The sequence below is a fragment of the Rhodamnia argentea genome, chromosome 5 (assembly GCF_020921035.1).
Source record: "Rhodamnia argentea isolate NSW1041297 chromosome 5, ASM2092103v1, whole genome shotgun sequence".
In the NCBI taxonomy this organism is placed as follows: Eukaryota; Viridiplantae; Streptophyta; class Magnoliopsida; order Myrtales; family Myrtaceae; genus Rhodamnia; species Rhodamnia argentea.
This window is the reverse complement of record NC_063154.1, coordinates 9,194,389-9,212,137: the sequence shown is the minus strand read 5'-3', so window position 1 is coordinate 9,212,137 and position 17,749 is coordinate 9,194,389. Positions and strand designations below refer to the sequence as shown.

The following is a 17,749-nucleotide window of genomic DNA, read 5'->3' as shown; positions in this document are numbered from 1 at the left end:
AAGTCGCGTTCGTCATTAAATTTGTACTTTCCCAAAAATTGACCGGATCGACCGAATCCTTCAGTCGATTCAGTACGACGGGCTGCACCCACAAACGGATGTCGTGCCCTCATAGAGCAGTGTCTAGCAATGAGTTTACTCGAACTACATTAATAGAGTTGGTAAAGATAACATCCAATATACGAAACGATGAAAGAGGTGATCCACCAATTTTATAATTCTTTCCACCATGGCTCGTGACTTACTGACCCCATCGGTATTTATGAAAGGGAGAAGAGCAAGAGATTTTGTTTTATAACCAAATAGAAAATAAAGATTAAAAGAATTGGGGGAATAGTGAGCACAACTTCTTTACTACTTGAAGCATCAATAGCAATCTTAGGTCGTCATGAAAGGAGGAGGCACCATAATTTCATAGCAGCTGCAGTGGTGCATGTCTCTGAATTTGAATGATCGAGAATAAGAGTGTCAGTTCCCATTTTTGCCTTAAAAGGTGTTTAATGTTAATGCGAGTAACATTTAATAAGTTTAGCATGTAAAACTCGCTACTTTACATTAAGGGAAATGACTTAAAATTGCATATAAGAAAGAAAGAAATGTTGGAGAATAACGAGTACAACATCCTTTTCACTTGAAACTTCACTAGCAGTCTAGCAATCCTCCATCATGAAAAAAGGAACTATCAGCTCCATAGCAGTTGTGGTGCACGTTCGTAATTGGAAAATCAATTTTGTACTTTCATGCTTGGTGCCACCCTGCATCATAAATGTGAGGAGAAATGCTAGAAACAATTAGCAAAATCTGTCAACAAATTAAATGAGTATGAGAAAAAGAAGATATGAATCATATGGGAGAAAGAGAGATTGATTTTACTCACTAAATAACCCCTTTTTTGCGTAGCTAAAATTGAAAAGCTCTCTTGAGCCATAACAAGATAACCATCTTCGCAATCAACAATTTTTCGATAATCCTATCCACTGCCCGGAAATAGGAGATCCTCCAAGTTTGCTTGAAGTGTAATATGCCACATAATCCCAAGAATGCCGCTGTGAAACCCGATCCCAGTCCTGAATAAAACCAAACAACAACGGAGTCACCTTCATCAGACTCATCTTCGTTCATATTGTGGCCACCTCGTCTATCCATATCATTATGGTCATCCCCGGGACAAGCTTTCGAAAGAGGAGCTCCGCAAAGTTCATCGTTGCCTCGATAAATAGATTGAGCATCCAGAGTGCTTAGCTGATTGCTTGATGGAACACGACCAGATAAACTGTTGAAGGAAAGATCCAGACTACTTAGAAAGCGTAAATTGGATATGCTAGGAGGGACTTCACCCGATAGCTTATTATTGGATAGATCAAGCGATTCCAAATATGTCAAGTTGCCAATATCAGAAGGGATTTTTCCAATCAGCCTATTTCGGGAGAGATTGAAATTCTGAAGTCGAGCAAGCCTAGTTAGCCCTTCCGGTATTTGTCCTTCTAAAGCGTTGCTTGAAAGGTCAATGGAAAACAAATATGAGAGTGTGCTGGTAAATTCTCGGCTTGTTCCTTTCATATCAACCATAATGGGAAACCACAACCTCCCCCCATATGCTGAAGTCAGCGGAATAAAATTATTGTTGGCCCACATAAGCGAGAAGTTGCTAAAACAAGGAGGAATGCCTCCGGAGAGGTTGTTATGTGCTAGGCTTAAATACTGGAGATTAGGAAAACGGCACAACGACAAAGGAATGTCCCCGGTGAAGTAATTTCTCCCAAGATCAATTACCTCAAATTCTTCAGAGGTAAAAGGAGGTATTTTTCCAGTGAATAGATTGTCACTGAGATCGAGAATATGCAAATCTAGCTTTACTAAACATTCTGGAAGCACTCCGTTGAAGCCATTCTTATGTAGGCCTAGAAATTTCAATATCTCCAAATTGCATAGAGAGCTTGGAATCGGACCATTTAACTTGTTTTCTCCCAATGAAATCCATATCAAAGAAGGAACCGACTTCCCCCAACATCGCGGAAGTCTCCCAGATAATTGGTTCTTAGAGAGATCAAGCCAATTCAATTCATGTAACGTGCAAAATAAATTTGAAATGTCGCCAGTGAGATTATTTCCTGAAAGTAACAAGACCGATAATTGTGGAGTCTTTTCTCCGATAATCTTGGATATGTCGCCTTTAAGCATATTGCCCGAGAGATCTAAAGTCCAAATGTGTGATAAAACATCGGGTAGCCAATGGGGAACTTCACCTGAGATGCTAGCATTTGACATGAACAACCAAAAAATGTACCTTTGAGTTCGTAGCCAATTTGGGAATTCTGGTCCCACTTTGCAACTTGACAAGTCAATAAAACTTATTTGGAAAGGAGGAACCCAAGATGCGCTAACATTTATAACAAGCTCGTTCGACGACAAGCTAAGGAAAGTCAAGTTGGTGAGATTTGCCAAGTGAAGTTCACTGAAAATTCCATCCAATCGATTATAACCAAATTCCATCAACTCTAGATTAGATAGTCGTCCAATGCTTTCTGGAATGCTCCCACTCAAATTGTTATGAGAGAGATCCAAATGTCCCAAAGATGATAATTGACCCACAGTGGCAGGAATAGGACCTGAAAACGAGTTAGATGAAAGAGCAAGGGAGTGTTAGATACTTCAAATTCTTCAATTATGTTAGAGTGGGATGTATCTTACCTCCAAGACTGCAGTTTTGTAGATCGAGGCTCCAGACGTGACCAGTTCTCTTGTCGCATGTGACTCCCCCCCACTCACAACAACGCTCGCCGGTCCATGACGACAGACATCTCAAAGGATCGGCGAGATCCTGCTTGAACTTCAGAAGAGCCTCCCTCTCCGCGCCAACGCAGCTTACATTTGTTAAGGCATTGGAACGATTGAAATCCAAGGCTTGAATGAGAGAGAGTGCATGCAAGAGTGCAAGCACAAAGTAAGTGTAGAAGTAGGACGCCATTGTTGTTTAAAATGGAACCTGAGAAGTTCCCATTTATAATGGCAAAACGACACTTCCTTTAAGAAATATTATCTTTTTTGTTCACAAAAAAAAATTGTGGAAAAAAGTAAGGAGGAAATTAATATCTTTTTTCATTTTTAACATTTCTCCTCTGGTCGCTAGCCAACTGAAGTGACTTAAAGATTCCAAGTCGTGCCTTGCAAGGCGCGTCGAATGGTCAAGACATCAAAGGGAAAGGCACTAGAACTTTTCCATAGCCTAAAGAGTGATTCGATATTTCCAATGAAAAGAGTGTTCTGTCCATCACAAGATGCTGTTTTCTTGTGTGTATGTGCGTGAAAGGCGGCACTCCACCTGGGTAATATGGGACCCAGAAATGCGCGAGTCATGATGCCGAGTCAGCAATTTCAGATTTTGCTCTCATGACCACTGCTCTCTAAGCTGAATGGGTTTATGAGCTCTGATGACGAGGCAGCACATCTGACATCGACATGAATAATTTTTGTAAATTTTTCAAATCATAATTTTTTCTTTTTGCTCTTTTTACTGTGGCCTCCCTGGTCTAGTCATGGGCGATGGCCGGCGACCCTCACTAGCCACTGGGTGAGGGCTTGCGGCCCATCGCCTAGATTGGGTGAGGGCCGCAATGCTCTTGCCTTGATCTGGCGAAGGTTGACCATCGCCGAGGCCGTGGATCAATGGAGGCAAATAAGAAAAAAATAAAATGAAAAAAAATGTAGAGTTTTTTTTTAAAGTAGTAAAAATTATGTGCGTTAGCTCCGGCCATGTCTCAAAGGACGATCGATGTCCATGTCATAGTTTTTGATAAAAATTGGCTGGAAGATTATATTGGTGAATCATCAAAAGATTTAGAAATGAAGTAGCTAAATAAAAAATTTTGAGACTGATGCAAATAAATAGACAGAGTATTAATTGCTACGTATTAATTGAGACTAATCTTGCTACGTATTAAACTTATTTCTGAACTGGTTCTTAGATGCATTTATTTCCTCCCTCGTATTTAAAACAATCTTTTTTCTTCTTTTTTTCTCCTTCTATACAAGTACATACATGCGCTCACTCTTTTACGAGTATTAATTCCACCAGTGCAATTTGAGGACAATGTCAAAAATTATTCTTATACTATCATCCAACGTTCAATTTGGTTCTTGAATTCTGATTGCGGCCAAAATTGATCCTTGTGCTCTTTTAATAAAATCAATTTAATCCTTGAAATCAAGTTGGTCCGATTGGCATTTGACACAATAACCCAAGTCAGCCATGCATGTGACTCGCATTTGCTGCTGCAGCTGGACACCCCATTACCCACGTTATTAAAATTTGAAAAAAGAAATAAAAGCAAAAACAGGGTAAAAAAAGGGACAGGACGTGAAAATGAAGGATGCGTATTGCACAATTTTCAGAGAAAGGCGGCAGGGGCCGGCCGAGCTCCGCCGGCCAGCGGTCACCAAGAAGCCGCGATATAGTGCCTTCACGTGGTGTGTCGATTGGCTCCGGCGAGGGTCAACCAACTTTTGTCGCTTGGTCTTATATGAGTACATGGTACTCTCTTGCTAGTACTAATTACAAATGCGTAAAAATTCCTACTCTTGCTAAGATTTGGCGCACAATCACAACAAAGTAAAACGTAAAAGCGAGAAAGAAAAATCGAGACACAAGGTTTTATCCTAGTTCACTATTAAACTAGGGTTACGTTTAGTAGATGATTCTACTGTAACTAGCACCTTATGCCTGTTGTTACATTCTCAATTAAGATAAAGATATATTTCATAGTAGTAGCTATTTATGAGCTCAAAATCAAACTACTAATAAAATATGGGCTCAAACTATAAATACCCTCTAGCAGCTTGGGGGAACTACCCCCGCGACCCCACTAGAGTGGCCCCCTCGACCTCTACCTGCTCGGGGAGCGAGATCCCATGTTTTTCTGTCAAGAAAGTCAATTCCACACTGTTGTTGAGCCATCGGACTTATTCCCCAAGGTATTCGTGGAATTTCTGTGGATTGCGTTGGGGGAATCTACCAAAGCTGGGGAGTATGAACTATACCCCAACAATTCTCAAGTTAGCCACTGATATATGTATGACATAGAATCTTCTCTCTAAAATCCCTTCAAAATTTGGCACGTGAAACACAAAATCAGAAATGTTTGTTGTGATTAGTTCACTTGGGGATTAGCTTTGATGAGAGGCGTAAGCAGCTAATAATGTAGAAATTATTAGGGATACGTTTAGTAAGCAGCTAATAATGTCGGAATCGCCAGCTAAATAGGGTTACGTTTAGAGGAGCGACTGCCGCTAGCTCTAGCTTCATTAGGGTTGAGGACGATACTGAGCATGTCTCTGAATTTGAATGATCGAGAAGAAGAGTGACAGTTCCCATTTTTGCCTTAAAAGGTGTTTAATGTTAATGCGAGTAACATTTAATAAGTTTACCGTGTAAAACTCGCTACTTGACATTAAGGGAAATGACTTAAAATTGCATATAAGAAAGAAAGAAATGTTGGAGAATAACGAGTACAACATCATTTTCGCTTGAAACTTCACTAGCAGTCTAGCAATCTTCCATCATGAAAAAAGGAACTATCAGCTCCATAACAGTTGTGGCGCACGTTCGTTACTGGAAAATCAATTTTGTACTTTCATGCTTGGTGCCACCTGCATCATAAATGTGAGGAGAAATGCTAGAAACAATTAGCAAAATCTATCAACAAATTAAATGAGTATGAGAAAAAGAAGATATGAATCATATGAGAGAAAGAGAGAGAGATTGATTTTACTCACTAAATAACCCCTTTTTTGCGTAGCTAAAATTGAAAAGCTCTCTTGAACCATAACAAGATAACCATCGTCGCAATCTACAATTTTTCGATAATCCTATCCACTGCCCGGAAATAGGAGATCCTCCAAGTTTGCTTGAAGTGTAATATGCCACAGAATCCCAAGAATGCCGCTATGAAACTCGGTCCCAGTCCCGAATAAAACCAAACAACAATGGAGTCGCCTTCATCGGACTCATCTTCGTTCATATTGTGGCCACCTTGTCTATCCATATCATTATGGTCATCCTCAGGACAAGCTTTCAAAAGAGGAGCTCCGCAAAGCTCATCGTTGCCGCGATAAACAGATTGAGCATCCAGAGTGCTTAACCGATTGCACGATGGAACACAACTAGATAAACTGTTGAAGGAAAGATCCAAACTACTTAGAAAGCGTAAATTGGATATGCTAGGAGGGACTTCACCCGATAGCTTATTATTGGATAGATCAAGCGATTCCAAATATGTCAAGTTGCCAATATCAAAAGGGATTTTTCCAATCAACCTATTTCGGGAGAGGTTGAAATTCTGAAGTCGAGCAAGCCTAGTTAGCCCTTCCGGTATTTGTCCTTCTAAAGCGTTGCTTGAAAGGTCAATGGAAAACAAATATGAGAGTGTGCTGGTAAATTCTCGGCTTGTTCCTTTCATATCAACCATAATGGGATATTGAAGATATCACCGCCTACTCTAGAATTCAATAGCGTGACTCTTCGATAGATTTTTCGGTTTTCGATGGACGTCTATCGACGCGCGTGTTTAGAGTCATTATTTGTTGTGTGTCTCGAGAGTCTTTTAGTATTCCGATGTATAATTATTGCTATGTATCTAGACATGTCTTTTCATGTACCTAGGGTATGTCGGGGGTCATGGTTTTTAGCCTATATATAGGCGAGTCTTGTAATCGTTTTACGTAAGGTGGAAGTAAGGTGAATATAGAAAATTGTAGAGTCCATCTCCTCTCTTGAACACTTCTCTCGTGAAGAGAACCTTTCACCTTCGATAGTCTTCGATCATCTTAAGGATCGAGACGTGCTTCACGACCGTGAGTTTCAATATTTGGTATCAGAGCGCGGTTACCGGGGACCGTGAATCAAGTCTTCCGGAGTGTGGTTCGTGAAGACGGTGGTTAGCGACCATTGTTCATGTGCAAGCGGTTGAGGACCGGAGTACGTCGAAGTTCTGCCGGAGTATAGTCGGGGACCGTGATCAATTGATTGGGACCAAGCCGGGCATTTTCTCCAATCGGATGGCGGACTTATCAAGTTCGACGAATGGTATTGAGAAGCTGAACAATTCCAATTATAATAATTGGAGTACCCGTATGCGGTTTTATTTGCGGGGTCAAGATTTGTAGGATATTGTTGGCGGCAGCAACACCACAACACTCACAAACGATGGTGATCCGAAGAGATGGAACATCAAAGTCGGTAAGGCTCTTTACGCTCTTGCCGTGATCGTTGAAGATGACTTGTTGCAACATATAAAGAGTGCGCAGACTCCCAAGGAGGCATGGGATAACTTGGCAGCATTGTTCGCAAGGTCGAATGATGCCAAGTTGCAAAGGTTGGAGAACGAGCTGCTGTCAATATCACAACAAAATATGACGGTGAGTCAGTATTTCTCTAAAGTTAAGTCCATTTGCGACGAAATTTCGAAGTTAGATCCAAATAATGCCATCTACGAAACGAGAATGAGAAGGATTATTATTCACGGGTTAAAACCGGAGTATAATGGTATTGTTACGGCTACTTGTGGATAGGCAACTCAACCAACATTGACCGAACTGGAGAATATTTTGGCCAACCAAGAAACTTTAGATAATTAAATGTCTAAGGTTTCGATGAAGGGAGATGAGAGTGCTCTATTCGGTGATAAAAGAGGGTTCAAGGGCCGGAGGAGAATCGGTGCTGACAATAGAGATGACAAGCGGGGAAAAAGTCATGTCGAAAGGCAAAAGCATCCAGCTCATGGAGAATGGAAAAAGCGTCCGGGAGAGACGAGCCTTCAATCAGGGGGAGCTTGGCGGAATCGATATGGGAATGACAAAAGACGTAGTGGACGATGTTACGTCCGTGGCAAAGAAGGTCATTTCGCCAGAGATTGTCAAGCAAAGAGAGTTGAAGGAAATGTCGCGGCATCATCGAAGAGGAGTGATTTCGATGTGGAATGGGATTTTCATGCGTCTGTCGCAATAGAGGAGCAAGACGAGCTCGCTGCCTTGTCCATTGCCGAGTTGAACCGTTCGATGGCTTTAATCACCGTAAGTGATAAGTCGATTAATTATGATGTTGACTGGATTGTTGATTCGGGGTGTTCGAATCACATGACCGGAGATCAAAGCAAGCTGTTGAATGCACTTGATTATACCGGTAGAAGTGTAGTCATTACTGCAAACGGCTCGAGGTTGCCAATTTTCCATATTGGTGAGACGGTGATAACTCCTCGACTCAATTCACAGCAGGTTGAATTGAAAAATGTGTATCACGTGCCGGGGATGAAGAAAAATTTATTGTCCGTGTCCTAGCTCACGGACTCGGGTAATTATGTTATATTTGGTCCACGAGATATTAAGGTATACCGAAGTGTGAATCCCACTAGTCGACCAATCATGGAGGGACGTCGACCGGAGTCCGTTTATGTGATGTCTACTCAAACGGCATATGTAAACAAAACCCGGAGGAATGATACACCCGATTTGTGGCATGCGCAGCTTGGGCATGTAAGTTATCACAAGTTGAAAGTGATAATGCAGAAGAATATGCTGAAGGGCCTCCCCCAGTTGGAAGTTCAAGAAGATGTGATGTGTGCCGGATGCCGGTATGGAAAGGCACATCAGCTTCCTTACGAGGAATCATCGTTCAAAGCTTGTACGCCTCTCGAGCTCATTCACTCGGATGTGTTTGGTCCAGTGAAGCAATCGTCTATTGGTGGATCAAAGTATATGATCATGTTTATCGATGACTTCTCCAGGTATGTTTGGGTTGATTTTATGAAAGATAAATTTGAAGCATTTATCAAATTTAAGGAGTTTAAGGAGAAGGTAGCAAGTGAAGTGGGCAAGAAGATTCTTTGCCTTCGTACTAATAACGGGGGAGAATATACTTCTAATGAATTCACGAAGTATTTGCGAGAGTGCAAGATACGTCAACGGTTTACTTGTCCGTATACGCAACAGCAAAATGGAGTTGCCGAAAGGAAGAATTGGCATCTAGCAGAGACATGCAGGAGCATGCTACATGCGAAGAATGTTCCACCCAAATTTTGGGCCGAGTGTATGAAGACAACGGCTCATGTGATTAACAGATTACCACAAGTAAGGCTTGGTTCTATGTCACCATACGAGAGGTTATGGAATTGCAAGCCGGTGGTGAGTCATTTCAGAGTCTTTGGATGTGATTGTTATGCATTTGTGCCAGAACACCTTCGTAGCAAATTCGACAAGAAGGTGGTTCGATGTATTTTCGTGGGTTATGATGATCAACGAAAATGGTGGAAGTGCTGTGATCCTACAACGAGGAGGTGCTATATTTCGAGAAATGTGGTGTTCGACGTATTGTCGTCATGGTGGTCACCTCAAGCTGTTGAATTGCCAGATTCACAGCATATCGCAGAAGAGTTTCAAGAAAGGCCGAAAGAATTCGATGAAGATCAGCCTATCGAAAAAGATGTCGAAGCACATTCACAAGGTTCAACAAGTGAACATCGAATAGTAACGGAAGAATTTCGACCAAGTCGGGTAGATAAACCTGAAGAAGAGGAGCCTCGACTTCGGAGATCACGGAGGCAGAGGAGGTTAAACCCCAAGTATGCCAATGCAGCATTGATGAAAGATGTTGGTGCGGTGGAGCCGTTGACATATGAAGAAGCATCGAAGGATGCAGAATGGAGGAAAGCCATGGAGGAAGAGATTCTCGCTCTAAAGAAGAATGAGACGTGGGACCCGGTACCGAAACTTGAAGAGGTATGTCCTATATCTTGCAAATGGGTTTATAAATTGAAAACTTGACCGGATGAGTCAATAGAGAGGTATAGAGCACGTCTAGTCACTCGAGGTTTCTCGCAAAAATATGGCGTCGATTATGAAGAAACCTTTAGCCCAGTGGCCAAAGTTACTACTGTTCGAGTTCTATTAGCACTTGCAGCAAGCAAGTCGTGGAATCTATGGCAGATGGATGTGAAGAATGCATTTTTTCATGGAGAGCTTGATTGAGAAATATACATGGAGCAGCCAGATGATTTCAAGAGTAAAAATCATCCGTAATATGTCTGCAAGCTAAAGAAAGCATTGTATGGCTTGAAGCAAGCCCCAAGAGCATGGTATGGGAAGATCGCGAAATTCCTATTGAAAAACGGTTATTCTATAGCCCCAAGAGATTCGAGCTTGTTCGTGAAGGCGTAAGATAGAAAGATAGCAGCTGTGCTGGTTTATGTGGATGATCTCATCATTACTGGAGATGATGAAGATGAGATATGTTGAATAAGAGCCAATCTCTCTGTTCGTTTTCGGATGAAGGAGCTTGGAGAGCTGAAGCACTTTCTGGGACTCGAGATTGATCGGACAAAGGAAGGATTATTCCTATGTCAACAGAAGTATGCACGAGATCTCTTGGAGAAGTTCGGGATGCTCGATTGCAAGCCTATATCTACTCCGTTGGATGGGAATGCAAAGCTGTGTGCAGATGAAGGTCGAGAGTTAAAAGATTCGACAATGTACAGGCAATTGGTAGGTAGTCTAATTTACCTTACCATAACTCGACCCGATATCGCTTTTGCGGTAGGAGTATTAAGTCGATTTATGGAGAAGTCACGGAAGCCTCACTTGGATGCAGCCAAGCGTATCCCGAGGTATGTAAAGAAGACGTTTGATTTTGGCCTTCTGTATAAAAAGGTCTCATCGAGTGAGTTGGTCGGTTATTGCGATGCCGACTTTGCTGGAGATCAATACACAAGGCGCTTGACTACGGGATACTCATTTAATCAGCAGTAGTTTGCTGGAGATCAATACACAGCCCAGGATCAGCAGTAGTATCCTGGTGTAGTAAAAGACAACCGACCGTGTCTCTGTCAACAACAGAAGCTGAATACATAGCAGCAGCAATGGCAGCTCGGCAGAGTACGTGGCTAGTGCGGTTATTGGATGAACTTCATCAATCGATAGATTATTCGACAACATTGTTTTGTGATAATCTATCAGCTATAAGTTTGGTAGAAAATCCAGTGTTTCATGCTAGAACAAAGCATGTGGAAGTACACTATCATTTTCTGCGAGAGAAGGTCTTGCGGGGCGAGATCAAAATGGAATACACTAAGACAGGTGATCAAGTTGCTAATATCTTCACCAAAGGTCTTGGAGCAGCAAAGTTCGATGAGTTTAGAACTCAGCTTGGTATGGTCGCAAGATCTGTCCTAAGATAAAGTAGTCGGTGAGGGGGAGTATTGAAGATATCACCGCCTACTCTAGAATTCAATAGCGTGACTCTTCGATAGATTTTTCTGTTTCCGATGGACGTCTATCGACACGCGTGTTCAAAGTCATTATTTGTTGTGTGTCTCGAGAGTCTTTTAGTATTCCGATGTATAATTATTGCTATGTATCTAGACATGTCTTTTCATGTACATAGGGTATGTCAGGGGTCATGGTTTTTAGCCTATATATAGGCGAGTCTTGTAATCGTTTTCTGTAAGGTGTAAGTAAGGTGAATATAGAAAATTGTAGAGTCCATCTCCTCTCTTGAACACTTCTCTCGTGAAGAGAACCTTTCACCTTCGATAGTCTTCGATCATCTTAAGGATCGAGACGTGCTTCACGACTGTGAGTTTCAATATGGGAAACCACCACCTCCACCCATATCCCAAAGACGACGGAGTAAAATTACAGTTGGCCCACATCCGAGAGAAGTTGGTAAAACAAGGAGGAATGCCTCCGGAGAGGTTCTTATGTGCTAGGCTTAAATACTGGAGATTAGGAAAACGGCACAACGACAAAGGAATGTCCCCGGTGAAGTAATTTCTCCCAAGATCAATTACCTCAAATTCTTCAGAGGTAAAAAGAGGTATTTTTCCAGTGAATAGATTGTCACTGAGATCGAGAATATGCAAATCTAGCTTTACTAAACATTCTGGAAGCACTCCGTTGAAGCCATTCTTATGTAGGCCTAGAAATTCCAACATCTCCAAATTGCATAGAGAGCTTGGAATCTGACCACTTAACTTATTTTCTCCCAATGAAATCCATACGAAAGAAGGAACCGACTTCCCCCGACATCGCGGAAGTCTCCCAGATAATTGGTTCTTAGAGAGATCAAGCAATTTTAATTCATGTAACGTGCAAAATGAATTTGAAATGTCGCCAGTGAGATTATTTCCAGAAAGTGACAAGGCCGATAATTGTGAGGTCTTTTCTCCGATAATCTTGGATATGTCGCCTTTAAGCATATTGCCCGAGAGATCTAAATCCCTAACGTGTGATAAAACATCGGTAGCCTATGGGGAACTTCACCTGAGATGCTAGCATTTGACATGACCAAAGCCAAATGTTCCTCTGAGTTCATAGCCAGTTTGGGAATTCTGGTCCCACTTTGCAACTTGACAAGTCAATAATACTCATTTGGAAAAGGGGAACCCTAGATGCGCTAAGATTTATAACAAGCTCGTTCGACGACAACCTAAGCCAAGTCAAGCTGGTGAGATTTGTCAAGTGAAGTTCGTTGACAACTCCATCCAATCGATTATAACCGAAGTCCATCACATGTAGATTGGACAGTCGTCCAATACTTTCTGGAATGCTCCCACTCAAATTGTTATGAGAGAGATCCAAATCTCCCAAAGATGATAATTGACCCACAGTGGCAGGAATAGGACCTGAAAACGAGTTAGATGAAAGACCAAGAGATTCTAGATCTTTGAAATTTCCAATTTGATCAGGTAGATGACCACTGAGATTGTTGAGGCTAAGGTCTAGATCCGTCAAATTCTTCAATTTGCATAGAGCGGGATGTATCTTACCTCCAAGACTGCAGTTATGTAGATCGAGCTTCCAGACGTGACCAGTTCTCTTGTCGCATGCGACTCCCCCCCACTCACAACAACGCTCGCCGGTCCATGACAACAGACATCTCAAAGGATCGGTGAGATCGTGCTTGAACTTCAGAAGAGCCTCCCTCTCCGCGTCAACGCAGCTTACATTTGTTAAGGCATTGGAACTATTGAAATCCAAGGCTTGAACGAGAGAGAGTGCATGCAAGAGTGCAGGCACAAAGTAAGTGTAGAAGTAGGACGCCGTTGTTGTTTAAAATGGAACCTGAGAAGTTCCCATTTATAATGGCAAAACGACACTTCCTTCAAGAAATATTATCTTTTTTGTTCACAAAAAAAATTGTGGAAAAAAGTAAGGAGGAAATTAATATCTTTTTTCTTTTTTAACAGTCCTCCTCTGGTCATTAGCCAACTGAAGTGACTTAAAGGTTCCAAGTCGTGCCTTGCAAGACGCGTCGAATGGTCAAGACATCAAAGGAAAAGGCACTAAAACTTTTCCATATCCTAAAGAGTGATTCAATATTTCCAATGAAAAGAGTGTTCTGTCCATCATAAGATGCTGTTTTCTTGTGTGTATGTGTGTGAAAAGGAGCACTCCACCTGGGTAATATGGGACCCAGAAATGCGCGAGTCATCATGCCAAGGCAACAATTTCAGATTTTGCTCTCATGACCACAGCTCTCTAAGCTGAATGGTTTATGAGCTCTGATGACAAGGCAGCACATCTGACACCGACATGAATAATTTTTATGAATTTTTTAAACCATAATTTTTCCTTTTGTTCATTTTACTGTAGCCTCCCCGGTCTGGCCATGGGCGATGGCTAACGACTCTCACTTGCCATAGGGTGAGGGCCTGTGGCCCATTGCCTAGATTGGGCGAGGGCCGCAATGCTCTTGCCTTGATCCGGCGACGGCTGACCACCGCCGAGGCCGGGGATCAATGGAGGCAAATAAGAAAAAAATAAAAATAAAAAAATGTAGATTTTTTTTTAAGTAGTAAAAATTATGTGCGTTAGCTCCGACCTTGTCTCAAAGGACGATCAATGTCCATGTCATAGTTTTTGATAAAAATTGGCTGGACAACTATATTGATAAATCATCAAAAGATTTAGAAATGAAGTAGCTAAATAAAAAAATTTGAGACTGAGTTGATGTCTATAGAGTAAGTTGAAAGTGTTTTAAATAATTTTTCTAAACGCTAGATGGTTTGATCCACTAGGAGAAGGCACTAATTCCATATCCTAAAGCATGACTCAATATTTCCAAGTCAATGCCCCCCCAAGACCCGTCCCGTCAAGCCATCAAATACAATGAGACTTCAAAGTCTTTATGTCGTTTATTATTTTGCCTTCCAACAAATCTAAATACAACTTATTTGATCGCCTGCCGGAGTAGGAAGTTTCTATTTGCACCCATGTTGTAAGTTGTGATGGAAAGCCTAACAAAGAGCATATAAAACTTATTGTCAAGCAATGTGAGATAATATTTCAACATTTCATCTCACGTACAAATGGGATTAGGAGCGACACATGAAATTTGACTAATTAGGGTGAACACACAAACTTGAAGGGGATAAAACTGGCTCTGATACTATGATAATTATTAGATTGAATAGATCACATAAATGTAAAGAGCATACAAGACATGTTGGACAATATTTCAACAAAGAACTGTTGTATCTATCAATATCACATAGAGGGGAGGAATATGTGATTTTAAACGATTTTGACAAGAAAATACGGAATTAAAATAATCAAGTCAAAATGTGTATAGAATCATTATCTGAATATGTGCAGTTTATGATTCTGAATATGAGTATGAATAGTCTATTAAACACAATAAGAAGGGTGCATGGAGAGAAAATTGCACACGATATAGTGGTTCGACTTAGATCAAGCCTACATCCACTCTCCTTTGCTGATAGCCGATAGATTGGATTTTACTAGATGAATCAATAGAGGTTTACAACAAGTGACAATACTCTCTTTGGCAGATTACACTATCCTCTCTCAATCACTCTTACAAAACCTTTCAATGATTGTTGTATAAAGCTCATGAGAACAAGTATGTAGAATCTAAAGCACTCTAGTACTTTGGAATTGATGATTTTGATTGCTTACCACAGCAGCACCATAGATCTCCTTTTATACTTCTTTACCCCTAAACTAGCCATTGGATAGGTCTTCATATAATTGCTCTTCAATCGCTAATTGGACGCCATCAATCTTGATTGAATGAGACCGTATCTTGAGAGATTTGATGATTGTTGGTATTGAATCTGAACCCTTCAAATTCATTCGTCCATACAACTCAATCTTTGGCTTCCATAAGTGGAGTTCAAATATTGAATTTGTCTTGTATCTTGGAAGGTAATATCTAATCAAAGATATTCTACTAATTTGATGTAGAATTCTCTTATCAATCAAAGATTACAAACTTCCATAAATACCTTAGCCTTAACGGAAATATGTTAGCCGTGGGTCTTCAAATAAGAATAGTTTTTTAATTTTAATATCACATGGATTCTAATCAGTCTTTAGGAACATAACCAATCTTCACAACCTAAATAGATTGCTATTTCTAATTAGTTGCGGTTTCGGGACATGTTGCGGTTTTCGAACAGTCTTCAGAAAATAAAACAGTCTTCAGAATCTAAACAGTGATAACACTAAATTGGAAGTTAATAGAGTCCTTGTTGATGCTCACATATAAGTCTTCTTCAAATATAATTGAATCTACATAAGTGACACTTCACTTATTCTTAATAACATAATTCAACTCTTTTAGAAATAGATACATGATATCCTTGCATTGAGTATGAGCATCCAACTAAGGTCAATATAATCTTCTTTCCTCGCATATATCATTGATCCATCTTCTGATCAATAGCCCTTGTGGAGTTATCAATTTTCTTGCTTATCAACTTCTGACTTAATAACCAAAACATTTTTTAAGCTTCCATCCTCTGGTTCCTCCAAGCATATTGGCCATCGCGGCACTACCTCGCTTTTCACCTATCCAAGGTCCTTCCAAGCTTTATCGAACTTCACATTTTAGGCTTGTTCACCTTCTACTTAGATGCCTCCAGCTTATAGACACTTCTACACCTAATGCTTTGTTCACCGTTGATGGATAACCTTCAGAAGTTCTGTTAATACAACATCTGCATAACGACTTGTGCATCTTTCACCTGGTTCTACTCAATCAATAAATACATTAGTAGCCTTTGATTATTTTGTTATCTTCTAAACAGCATAAGGTATTTTCCCTAACAAGAACCAGGGTCCTAGTTGAACTGGCAAGACTCGATTTCGCATTGTTTATACGGTTGCGCATATCATGTTTTCGTACATGCTGATTTTGAAGCCTTCTGTGGCAAATTCTAACGAGTGGTGATAACTTTGATTCTCACACGATTCATGGGAGCTCGTACAAGAAAACCTTTTCCAGACAGGAGACCTAAAAAATTTGCTCTCGAGGTCTCTCTTTATACTAATAACAAAAAAGCGCACACCATGTGCGTGAAAAAATAACAAGACTTCAATCATGTAAATTCAAATTAGTATCGACGGACAATGTTAATTAATTTCAAAATTTGGATGTGAAGACCATGTGGATTGCACGTAAATTACCTTGATATTTTCAATTCAAGGTTTTGTAGATAATGTAAAATTACTTGTTACAATACATATAGCAAGCATTGTTGTTTATGAACTTATTGTGCAAAATTGTATTATTGAATTCTCCCAGTAAATTTTCTCCACATATAACAGAGATGTGTTCAGGTACTTGCCATTCAAGTATAAAATGCTGCGATGATAAGGGTAATTGGTTGTCCATTGACCACGTAACAAACAGAACAGCAAGGAGCACTGGTGTCGCACCGGTTGTTGCCATGAAGGCGAATGGGTAAGGTCCCCTGTTTTCTTCTTCTTCTTCGACGTCCACTGTTTTGGCTCTGAAATTCAAGTTGTAAGGGCTCGGGATTCTCATTGTTAAATATCTCGAATTTGAGGCTAGATAAGCAGGTTCAAGTGAAAAGGATTTTGGTGATGGAGATGAGTTAACTCCGGAACGTGTGCGCTGCACATGCCACTCGATTCGATATAACGAGTTTTACCCCATGGACGAAGATGCCAACCTCATCGAGTAATGTCTAGAAACTTGTATGGTTTTCGCTTCGTAACAAGAAAGCCTAAGCCTTTCGCCAGGTTTTCGTCTTCATCTACCAATAAGTGGGTGACTATATGACGTACTTTAGAAGAAGCTCCTCCAAACACATTGATAGAATTGGTAATGGAAGGGAAGAGCCACTACCTTCTTAATTTCTTCCACATGGTTCGTGACATACCGACCCACCAGCGGTGTCTACGGTGTTATTAAATTCCATGTACAGTAGTAGCCAATGGAACTTGGAAGATAAACATGTGTGTGTAGTCATTATTAGGATACGTCTGACCAAAATAAAATTAGTAGGACACGTTTATAGGTATTTTTCTTTTTCACATTATGTGGAATTTTATTTGTGTTATAATTTAGTTTTAATTGAATGAGTGTTTTACATTAATTTTCTTCAATGGTCATTAAAAAAATTATAGATTAATCTTTTTCAAGAAACTTTGGCTCGGGCCCAGAATGACCCAGCGCCCAACCCTACTGGTGTATGGGTTACTATCTCCCCCAATTCTTGCTTGTCATTAATGATTTGCAAGTTGGAAGTGCATATCTTCCACCATAGACATAAAAGCTTAAGCGAAATCTAGGGTCGACCAACACTACGATAATTCCTTTCGAGTGTGGATGTTCATATTGGTAACATCAGCCATAGATCATAAACCTAAACCAAACAACAATGGAGTCGTTTTCATCAGACTCATCTTTGTCATATTGTGACCATCTCATCTG

General features: G+C 40.6%; 1 protein-coding gene across 1 annotated transcript; it reads right to left on the bottom strand.

The window, feature by feature from the left end:
- Positions 1–900: 900 nt before the first annotated feature.
- On the bottom strand, positions 901–16,837 carry LOC125315083 (receptor-like protein EIX2). Its single transcript, XM_048279064.1, has 3 exons — positions 16,729–16,837; positions 12,669–13,025; positions 901–2,609 (listed from the first exon to the last, which is right to left on the bottom strand). Exons 1-3 carry the CDS (start codon positions 16,835–16,837, stop codon positions 901–903), a joined length of 2,175 nt encoding a protein of 724 aa, XP_048135021.1.
- Positions 16,838–17,749: the final 912 nt, after the last annotated feature.

What these genes read in the sequence shown, in the direction of transcription:
- LOC125315083 (XM_048279064.1), bottom strand. Translation starts at nt 16,837, where the DNA reads ATGAGAATCCCGAGCCCTTACAACTTGAATTTCAGAGCCAAAACAGTG. An exon ending in CGCCTTCATGGCAACAACCG is followed by an intron (nt 13,026 to 16,728) that starts GTGCGACACCAG and finishes CTCTCGTTCAAG; the next exon opens with CCTTGGATTTCAATAGTTCC. An exon ending in TTCATCTAACTCGTTTTCAG is followed by an intron (nt 2,610 to 12,668) that starts GTCCTATTCCTG and finishes ACTCGTTTTCAG; the next exon opens with GTCCTATTCCTGCCACTGTG.